At 46.7% G+C, this 10,987-nt stretch overlaps 1 protein-coding gene across 2 annotated transcripts in view; it reads right to left on the bottom strand.

The window, feature by feature from the left end:
- Positions 1 to 9,938, bottom strand: part of LOC121574827 (ras association domain-containing protein 5) — a 45,653-nt gene extending 35,715 nt beyond the window's left edge. For both annotated transcript variants that reach the window (XM_041887438.2, XM_041887437.2), the window contains exon 1: positions 9,008 to 9,938. In XM_041887438.2, the coding sequence (XP_041743372.1) occupies positions 9,008 to 9,833 (826 nt within the window). In that variant the 5' untranslated portion in view covers positions 9,834 to 9,938. The remainder of the gene's footprint in view (positions 1 to 9,007) is intronic.
- Between the last annotated feature and the right edge of the window lie 1,049 nt (positions 9,939 to 10,987).

Consider the following 10,987-nt stretch of genomic DNA (forward strand, 5'->3'; position numbering starts at 1 on the left):
TTAGACTGGATGTCTGCTCTTAGTATTATAGTTGTCTTTCTGCCTGCCATGCGTGGCTGGGGGAGGGGCTGATCTAACATAATAATAATAATAATATGCCATTTAGCAGACACTTTTATCCAAAGCGACTTACAGTCATGCGTGCATAAATTTTTTGTATATGGGTGGTCCCGGGGATCGAACCCACTACCTTGGCGTTACAAGCGCCGTGCTCTACCAGCTGAGCTACAGAGGACCACAACATAAGACTAGGCTATATCTCATCACTCCCCAACTCACTCAACTGTATAATATCAAGTTGAGAATCATGGCAACAATAGACCACTAGTTTGTCTGTTTTCTGAGATGAAGCAAAGCTCTCCCAAGGGGCTAAACCAGAGGTTATTTCTATAGGCTATATATTCAACAATACCAACACAGACGGAAGGCTTGAGATAAATTAGAGAGTAAGAAAGAGAGGAGAGAGAGAGAGGGGAGAGAGAGAGGAGGGGGGGGAGGAGCGAAAGAGAGCGAGAGAGAAAGAGAGAGAGAGAGAGAGAGAGAGAGAGAGAGGGACAGAGAGAGAGAAAGACAGAGAGAGGGAGAGTGAGGGTGGAGAGAGAGAGAGGGGAGAGAGAGTGAGGGGTAGAGAGCGAGAGAGAGAGGGGAGAGAGAGAGGGACAGAGAGAGTGAGTGAAGGGGGAGAGAGAGAGTGAGTGAGGGGGGAGAGAGAGTGAGTGGGGGAGAGAGAAGGTGAGGGGGAGAGAAAGAGAGGGGGAGAGGGGGTGAGAGAGAGGGGGAGAGAGAGTGAGGGGGAGAGAGCGAGACTGAGGGGGGAGAGAGAGGGAGAGAGAGAGTGAGGGGGGAGAGAGAGAGGGAGAGAGAGAGAGAGAGAGTGAGTGAGGGGGGAGAGAGGAGAGGGAGCGAGAGACGGAGAGAGAGAGAGAGGTGGTTGTTTACTGTTTTTGACATTGCCTCAAATACAGTTCCCTGTCATTATGTGTGTGAGTGAATGTGTGTGTCAGCTGAGCTGTGTGTGTGTGTGTGTGAATGTGTATGTGTATTGTGTGTGTGTGTGTGTGTGTGAGAGAAACCTGTGTGCACATGTTTTCTTACCTTATCAGGACCACAAGTCACCAGAATGTCCTGACAAGGTAGGAAAACAATATATTTTGTAAAAGTCAATACTTTTTTCACGTCCTGAATTTGTTAAAATGCTATTTTAGGCTTACGGTTGTTTAAAAAAAAATGCACCTTTATTTAATCAGGTAAGCCATTTGAGAACAAGTTCTCATTTACAACTGTGACCTGGCCAAGATAAAGCAAAGCAGTGCGATAAAAACAACAACAACACAGAGTTACATATGGAATAAACAAAACGTACAGTCAATAACACAATAGAAAATCTGTATACAGTGTGTGCAAATGTAGTAAGTTATGGAGGTAAGGCAATAAATAGGCCATAGTGCAAAATAATTACAATTTAGTATTAACACTGGAGTGATAGATGTGCAGAAGATGATGTGCAAATAGAGATACTGGGGTGCAAATGAGCAAAATAAATAACAATGTAAATAACAATATGGGGATGGGGTAGTAGGGTGGGTTAATTACAGATGGGCTGTGTACAGGTGCAGTGATCGGTAAGCTGCTCTGACAACTGATGCTTAAAGATAGTGAGGGAGATAAGTGTCTCCAGCTTCAGAGATTTTTGCAGTTCGTTCCAGTCATTTGCAGCAGAGAACTGGAAGGAATGGCGGCAAAAGGAGATGTTGGCTTTGGGGATGACCAGTGAGATATACCTGCTGGAACGCATACTATGGGTGGGTGTTGCTATGGTGACCAATGAGCTAAGATAAGGCAGGGATTTGCCTAGAAGTGATTTATAGATGACCTGGAGCCAGTGGGTTTGGCGACTAATATGTAGTGAGGGCCAGCCAACGAGAGCATACAGGTCAAAATGGTGGGTAGTATATGGGGCTTTGGTGACAAAACGAAGTCAAGGATCGGTAGGATAGTCAGTTTTACAAGGGCATGTTTAGCAGCATGAGTGAAGGAGTCTTTGTTGCGAAATAGGAAGCCAATTCTAGATTTAACTTTGGATTGGAGATGCTTAATGTGAATCCGAAATGAGAGTTTACGGTCTAACCAGACACCTAGGTATTTGTAGTTGTCCACATATTCTAAGTCAGACCCGCCGAGAGTAGTGATTCTAGTCGGGCGGGCGGGTGCAAGCAGCGTTCGATTGAAGAGCATGCATTTAGTTTGACTAGCGTTTAAGAGCAGTTGGAGGCCACAGAAGGAGTGTTGTATGGCATTGAAGCTCGTTTGGAGGTTTGTTAACACAGTGTCCAATGAAGGGCCAGATGTATACAAAATGGTGTCGTCTGCGTAGAGGTGGATCTGAGAGTCACCAGCAGCAAGAGCGACATCATTGATATATACAGAGAATAGAGTCGGCCCGAGAATTGAACCCTGAGGCACCCCCATAGAGACTGCCAGAGGTCCAGACAACAGGCCCTCCGATTTGACACATTGAACTCTATCTGAGAAGTAGTTGGTGAACCAGGTGAGGCAGTCATTTGAGAAACCAAGGCTATTTAGTCTGCCAATAAGAATGCGGTGATTGACAGAGTCAAAAGCCTTGGCCAGGTCGATAAAGACGGCTGCACAGTACTGTCTTTTATCGATCGCGGTTATTATATTGTTTAGGACCTTGAGCGTGGCTGAGGTGCACCCATGACCAGCTCGGAAACCAGATTGCATAGCGGAAAAGGTACGGTGGGATTCGAAATGGTCAGTGTTTGTTAATTTGGCTTTCAAATACTTTCGAAAGGCAGGGCAGGATGGATATAGGTCTGTAACAGTTTGGATCTAGAGTGTCACCCCCTTTGAAGAGGGGGATGACCGCGGCAGCTTTCCAATCTCTGGGGATCTCAGACGATACGAAAGAGAGGTTGAACAGGCTAGTAATATGGGTTGCGACAATTTCGGTGGCTAATTTTAGAAAGAAAGGGTCCAGATTGTCTAGCCCAGCTGATTTGTAGGGGTCCAGATTTTGCAGCTCTTTCAGGACATCAGCTATCTGAATTTGGGTGAAGGAGAAGCGGGGGGCATGGGCAAGATGCAGCGGAGCGTGCAGAGCTGGTGGCCGGAGTAGGGGTAGCCAGGTGGAAAGCATGGCCAGCCATAGCAAAATACTTATTGAAATTCTCGATTATCGTAGATTTATCGGTGGTGACAGTGTTTCCTAGCCTCAGTGCAGTGGGTAGCTGGGAGGAGGTGCTCTTATTCTCCATGGATTTTACAGTGTCCCAAAACGTTTTGGAGTTAGTGCTACAGGATGCAAATTTCTGTTTGAAAAAGCTAGCCTTTGCTTTCCTAACTGATTGTGTATATTGGTTCCTGACTTCCCTGAAATGTTGCATATCGCGGGGGCTGTTCGATGCTAATGCAGTACGCCACAGGATGTTTTTGTGCTGGTCTAGGGCAGTCAAGTCTGGGGTGAACCAGGGGCTATATCTGTTCATAGTTCTGAATTTTTTGAATGGGGAATGCTTATTTAAGATGGAGAGGAAAGCACTTTTGAAGAACATCCAGGCATCCTCTACTGACGGAATGAGGTCAATATCCATCCATGTTACCCGGGACAGGTCAATTAAAAAGGCCTGCTCGCTGAAGTGTTTTAGGGAGCGTTTGATAGTGATGAGGGGTGGTCGTTTGACCGCGGAACCATTACGGATGCAGGCAATGAGGCAGTGATCGCTGAGATCCTGGTTGAAGACAGCGGAGGTGTATTTAGAGGGTAAATTAGTCAGGATGATATCTGTGAGGGTGCCCATGTTTACGGATTTAGGGTTGTACCTGGTAGGTTCCTTGATAATTTGTGTGAGATTGAGGGCATCTAGTTTAGATTGTAGGACGGCCGGGGTGTTAAGCATATTCCAGTTTAGGTCAGCAAGCAGTACGAACTCTGAGGATAGATGGGGGGCAAGCAATTCACATATGGTGTCCAGGGCACAACTGGGGGCTGAGGGGGGTCTGTAGCAAGCAACAACAGTGAGAGACTTATTTCTGGAAAGGTGGATTTTTAGAAGTAGAAGCTCAAACTTTTTGGGCACTGACCTGGATAGTATGATAAGGTTTAGGGGTTGGGGTTAAGGTTGGGGTTAGGAGTTAGGGTTAGGTTTAGGGGTTTGGGGTTAAGGTTAGGGTTAGGTTAAGGGTTAGGTTTAGGGGTTAGGGAAAATAGGATTTTGAATGGGAATCCATTTTTACCTCCAAAAGGTCCAGAAAATTCATGAATACAACACTGTGTGTGTATTTATTTATTTGGTGTGTGTGTATGTATGTGTGTGTTAAAAAAACACTGATCTGAAGACCCAGCCATGATGTTTGTTTAGCTTGAGGGGCCAAGTTCATCACCACTACAAATACCCCGAAACCCCAAATGCCCCATTCACCCCTTGTTGCCTTTGAATCTCCCCTATAACGCCAGCCTAGCTGAGAACTCCTCCCTCTCCATTGTTCCTGTACCTGGAGAACACTATCATTTTGTGAGGTTGCAGTTTTAGACCAAGGGGAGGTAAAGTAAGAAACTGTATAGTGTTGGGCTTCACTAAGGCACAAAATGGCTATAATGCAACACTCACAGTCAGGTTCATAAGGAATTGGTGGTGGTGGATGGAGTGAGTGAGTGGAAGCTATATGTGGAACACATACACAGACGACCACATTTCCACACACACCTACATGCACACACACGTGCACACACACACAGACAAGATGAATACATACAGAGGAATTACTGCTTCTAGCCCAAACTGCTCTATGAGATTATAACCTGCATTTTATGAAGATTATTTGCACTATATGGATTCTATATATATGGATCCTACAACTCATTTACATTTACATTTTAGTCATTTAGCAGACGCTCTTATCCAGAGCGACTTACAGTTGTGAGTGCATACATTTTCATACTGGCCCCCGTGGGAAACGAACGCACAACCCTGGCATTGAAAGCGCCATGCTCTACCAACTGAGCTACAGGGGACTACTCCACACATAACACACATACACGCACATGCACACACAGTGTTGGCTAGTGTCAGTGCGGAGCTATAGTGTGTCTCTGGTCTCGCTCCAGTGATCCCCTGCTGATTGCACACTAAATCAGACAGCACTGCAGTACTGGGCTCCCACTCTCCTTTCTCCTCTATCCCTCTACTCCGCTCTCTCTCAAATCACATTTTATTGGTCGCTAACACATATTTAGCAAATGTTATCGCTGGTGCAGCTAAATGCTTATGTTTCTAGCTTCAACAGTGCAGTATACCTAACAATACACACAAATCCAAAGAATTTAAAGAAATAAATTAAGAAATATCAGAATGAGCAATGTCAGAGTCCGGTAATATAAATATATATGTATATAATGGTGTGTAATGACAGTATGGACAGTACAGTGAGGGAAAAAAGTATTTGATCCCCTGCTGATTTTGTACGTTTGCCCACTGACAAAGACATGATCAGTCTATAATTTTAATGGTAGGTTTATTTGAACAGTGAGAGACAGAATAACAACAAAAAAATCCAGAAAAACGCATGTCAAAAATGTTATAAATTGATTTGCATTTTAATGAGGGACATAAGTATTTGACCCCTCTGCAAAACATGACTTAGTACTTGGTGGCAAAACCCTTGTTGGCAATCACAGAGGTCAGACATTTCTTGTAGTTGGCCACCAGGTTTGCACACATCTCAGGAGGGATTTTGTCCCACTCCTCTTTGCAGATCTCCAAGTCATTAAGGTTTCGAGGCTGACGTTTGGCAACTCGAACCTTCAGCTCCCTCCACAGATTTTCTATGGGATTAAGGTCTGGAGACTGGCTAGGCCACTCCAGGACCTTAATGTGCTTCTTCTTGAGCCACTCCTTTGTTGCCTTGGCCATGTGTTTTGGGTCATTGTCATGCTGGAATACCCATCCACGACCCATCAATGCCCTGGCTGAGGGAAGGAGGTTCTCACCCACGATTTGACGGTACATGGCCCCGTCCATCATCCCTTTGATGCAGTGAAGTTGTCCTGTCCCCTTAGCAGAAAAACACCCCCAAAGCATAATGTTTCCACCTCCATGTTTGACGGTGGGGATGGTGTTCTTGGGGTCATAGGCAGCCTTCCTCCTCCTCCAAACACGGTGAGTTGAGTTGATGCCAAAGAGCTCGATTTTGGTCTCATCTGACCACAACACTTTCACCCAGTTCTCCTCTGAATCATTCAGATGTTCATTGGCAAACTTCAGACGGGCCTGTATATGTGCTTTCTTGAGCAGGGGGACCTTACGGGCGCTGCAGGATTTCAGTCCTTCACGGCGTAGTGTGTTACCAATTGTTTTCTTGGTGACTATGGTCCCAGCTGCCTTGAGAACATTGACAAGATCCTCCCGTGTAGTTCTGGGCTGATTCCTCACCGTTCTCATGATCATTGCAACTCCACGAGGTGAGATCTTGCATGGAGCCCCAGGCCGAGGGAGATTGACAGTTCTTTTGTGTTTCTTCCATTTGCGAATAATCGCACAAACTGTTGTCACCTTCTCACCAAGCTGCTTGGCGATGGTCTTGTAGCCTATTCCAGCCTTGTGTAGGTCTACAATCTTGAACCTGACATCCTTGGAGAACTCTTTGGTCTTGGCCATGGTGGAGAGTTTGGAATCTGATTGATTGATTGCTTCTGTGGACAGGTGTCTTTTATACAGGTAACAAACTGAGATTAGGAGCACTCCCTTTAAGAGTGTGCTCCTAATCTCAGCTCGTTACCTGTATAAAAGAAACCTGGGAGCCAGAAATCTTTCTGAATGAGAGGGGGTCAAATACTTATTTCCCTCATTAAAATGCAAATCAATTTATAACATTTTTGACATGTGTTTTTCTGGATTTTTTTGTTGTTAATCTGTCTCTCACTGTTCAAATAAACCTACCATTAAAATTATAGACTGATCATTTCTTTGTCAGTGGGCAAATGTACAAAACCAGCAGGGGATCAAATACTTTTTTCCCTCACTGTATATGAATAGTGAAGGTGTGTACAGCAGTAGTTATATAGGATGAGCCATACAGTATATACATATGAAGTGGGTAAAACAGTATGGCCGGGTGGTAGCCATTATCAAAGTGACCAGTGTTCAATGACACATAGGGCAGAAGCCTCTAAGGTGCATGGTAAAGTACCGGGTGGTATCCCGCTAGTAAGAGTGACTAAGTTCAGGGCAGGGTACTAGGTTGAGGCCGGCTAGTGGTGACTATTTAACAGTCTGATGGCCTTGAGATAGAAGCTGTTTATTAGTCTCTCGGTCCCAGGTTTGATGTACCTGTACTGTTTCCACCTTCTAGATGGTAGTGGGATGAACAGGCCGTGGCTCGGGTGGCTGAGGTCCTCTCATCTACTCTCCCTCTCTTTCTATTACTCTCTCTCATCCCTTTCTCTCTCCATCCTCTTCTCTCTCTCTTGCTTTCACTCTTTCCTGTCTTCCTTCCTTCCCGCCCTCTCTCTCCGCCCTCCCTCTCCTCCCTCTCTCTCTCTCTGCCTTCTCCCTGTGCCCTCTCTCTCCTCCCTCTCTCTCCGCCCTCTCCCTGTGCCCTCTCTCTCCGCCCTCTCCCTGTGCCCTCTCTCTCCTCCCTCTCTCTCCGCCCTCTCCCTGTGCCCTCTCTCTCCGCCCTCTCTCTCCGCCCTCTCCCTGTGCCCTCTCTCTCCGCCCTCTCCTCATCAGCAACACTTCTCCTCTTTTCTTCCTCTCTCTTTTCACTCTGTTCAGCTTTTCTCTTTGTTTCAGTCTTTCCACTCTTTATCTCTTCCATTTTCTTGCTCTCTTCTTCCACTCCCCTGCCCTGCCCTCCCCACCCCTCTGCTCCGCTCCCCTGCCCTCCCCACCCCTTCGCTCCCCTGCCCTCCCCTCCACTCCCCTGCCCTCTCCCCCACTCCCCCGCTCCCCTGCCCTCCCCTCTCCTCCGCTCCTGAGCGCCCTGACATAGAGCCTACATAGGACAGACACAGAGTGGAGGAGACCATGAAGGAGTCAGCGCTTGAGTCACTGTTGTTGCGTTGTTAACACTGTGGAAGTAGAGCAGAAAGATGCTATGCGTACCGAAGAAAGTAGTGTGATGTGTGTGAGAGAGAACAGTGGTGAGAGAGAACAGTAGGATTAAATGTGGGCCAGATGACACCTGAGCTATGTCTTTTTGAACCTCCAGTTAAAACACACACAGATTATGAACGCATGCGCACACACAGACACAAACATGCCCTCCCCTAACCCTCCAGAGCAGTCACACATGACAAGATAACTGTGACCAAAATATCCCCATACAGATATGACAATGGCAGATGGCCTACGGTAGTACTGACACATGCACTAGGTTAATATTACACAAACACACACGCATAACTCTAGACTCCTCAAACTAACTTTGTCCTTCTCTCGCTTTCTCTCTCGCTCTCTCTCTCTCTCACTCCCTCATTCCTGTCTCTCTGTGTAGGCTAATTCCTGAAGCTGTGCTTTCAAATCAGGCTGTGACACTGAGACATTGGGAGGCGGGGCAGGGGAGGCTGGAGGAGGATAGGGGGACAGAGAGACGAGTCTGGGAGGACAAGATAATGAGGTTTCTGTAGGAGGTTACTGGCTGCAGCTCTGAATACTTGGCAAAGTCACGCTCTATCCCTCTCTCTCTCTGAAGAGTATATTGCTATTTTAGTCCTGGCCTGATAGTGCCCTTCACATTAAAGCTGGACGCAACAGCCAGCAGCATCCACCTTGGTATGAGGTCAATATCCAAGCCTCATCTCCAAACCATGATGTCACAGCACACCCATCAAAGCAATTCTGCACTATCATCCCATATCTCACCAGGTGAAAGAAATGAATCAAGCACAAACCATCTCTATTATATTAGTAAAGGAACAGTTACACCTTCCCCTGGATAACTGGAAATGTATTTGTCCTCTCCAGTCATGGTGTAGCCTACTACTTACTTTTACACTTGAGCGCCTGCTGCGCGTTGATTGGCTGGTTACACACGTCGCACCAGTCCTGCGTAACTGTTCTGGTCCAGAACAGGTGGCCCTCTCCTGTCTCCGCCCGCACGCGCGGGTCCTCCTGGGAGGCAAATATTGACCAGGCCTCCATCCGGTGGGGTTCTGTGCGCGCGAGTTTAACGACTCCTGTCCTTCCCTGTGTCAACCGCTCCATCGGCGGCCCCCCGGTGTCCCCTTTGGTCCCCGGCCCGGTGGTCTCACCAGGAGGGCTGGGGGATGCGCGCATCCTGACTGACTGGTCCCGATGAGAGTGTGCGCCCGTGTGTCCGTTTGTGGGCGCGCTTGATCTGTCACACTTGGCATCTGCTATCTGTCCATTAGCCAATGTGCTTGACAGAACATTTGTGACGGTCATCATTGAACTCCCTCGATCACCGACATAGCCATTGCCGCTTGCCTTCCGTCCGCTTTGACCAGTGTCCTTCTGCCTCGCGGCTGTCGTGTCTCTCTCGGTGTGCCCACAGTCAGGGCTGCTGCTGTCGCTTTCTCTGTCCAAGCTACGTGGCACCAGCCTCGGCTGAGCCCCACATCTCACCCCGGGATTCCCTACTCCTACCCCGGCTACGGCTCCTTGGTGTGCCGGGGTCTGGGACGGGTTTAGCGGGGATGCTGTGGTTGCTGACACCGCCGTCACCGAGCTCTTCCTGAACATCATCTTATCCTGGGAGGTTTTCCTCGATAACGTTATTTTCTTCAAAAAGAAACACTGCTGTTCTGGAGCCGGGCGATGCTGTCCTGGTCCTACCACACTCACTGAAGCCATTGCCCTGCTCCTAATCCAATGCCCTAATGTGTGTAAATGTGAGCAGTGTGTGTATCCGTGCGTGTGCGGTGAATGTAAACTAAATTGAAGCGCGAGCCAGGCATGGAGTGTGACACATCCCCAACGATGAATCTGAAAGCGTTTAAATGCCACAGGGGGACGAGCACTCTTAAAGCGGCAGTGTACCTAATCCAGGGATTATTCAGGGTTTTTACATGACAGTGTAGGCTAAACAGGGATTAAACTACTACTAGGTTACTTCTACTAATACTACAGTACTATTATTCATTTTACTACTACTACGCTATGTATAGGCCTAGTATAGGCTACTACTACTGCACTATATTACTACTAGGCTACTGCTACAGATGATGATATAGACATATTTTGCTTTTCACCATTCTTTCCAATCATTATTATGGAGTAATTTGTTGGTGATTGAGCCCAAAGACAAAACTCCATGAACTTCTGAACTTGTTCTGTTGCCATTAGCCTACAGTACATTGAACCTATAAACATGGGGCTTCCATGGCAGCATCAGTGAGTGACATCACTGTCATACTGTACACCCTGGGAGGTTGGTTCTAGTAACATCATAACACAGTATAGTCACAATACAGCATAGAAAGATAGTAGTAGAGGATAGTAAAATAATAGACAACAGTGAATACATCCATGTACGTAGTTTATGAAGAAGTACGAATGCAATACATTTACAACGGCTTGCGAAAGTATTCACCCCTCTTGGCATTTTTCCTATTTTGTTGCCTTACAACCTGGAATTAACATGGATTTTTTGGGGGTTTGTATCATTTGATTTACACAACATGCCTACCACTTTGAAGATGCAAAATATTTTTTGTGTGAAACAAACAATAAATAAGACAAAAAAACAGAAAACTTGAGTGTGCATGACTATTCACCCCCCCTCCCCCTTACAGCTGCAAGTCTCTTGGGGTATGTCTCTATAAGCTTGGCACATCTAGCCACTGGGATGGTGTTCTCGGGGTGATGAAAGGTGTTGGGTTTGCGCCAGACATAGTGTTTTCCTTGATGGCCAAAAAGCTCAATTTTAGTCTCATCTGACCATAGTACCTTCTTCCATATGTTTGGGGAGTCTCCCACATGCCTTTTGGCGAACACCAAACGTGTTT

Source organism: Coregonus clupeaformis, chromosome 10 (assembly GCF_020615455.1).
Source record: "Coregonus clupeaformis isolate EN_2021a chromosome 10, ASM2061545v1, whole genome shotgun sequence".
Lineage (NCBI taxonomy): Eukaryota > Metazoa > Chordata > Actinopteri > Salmoniformes > Salmonidae > Coregonus > Coregonus clupeaformis.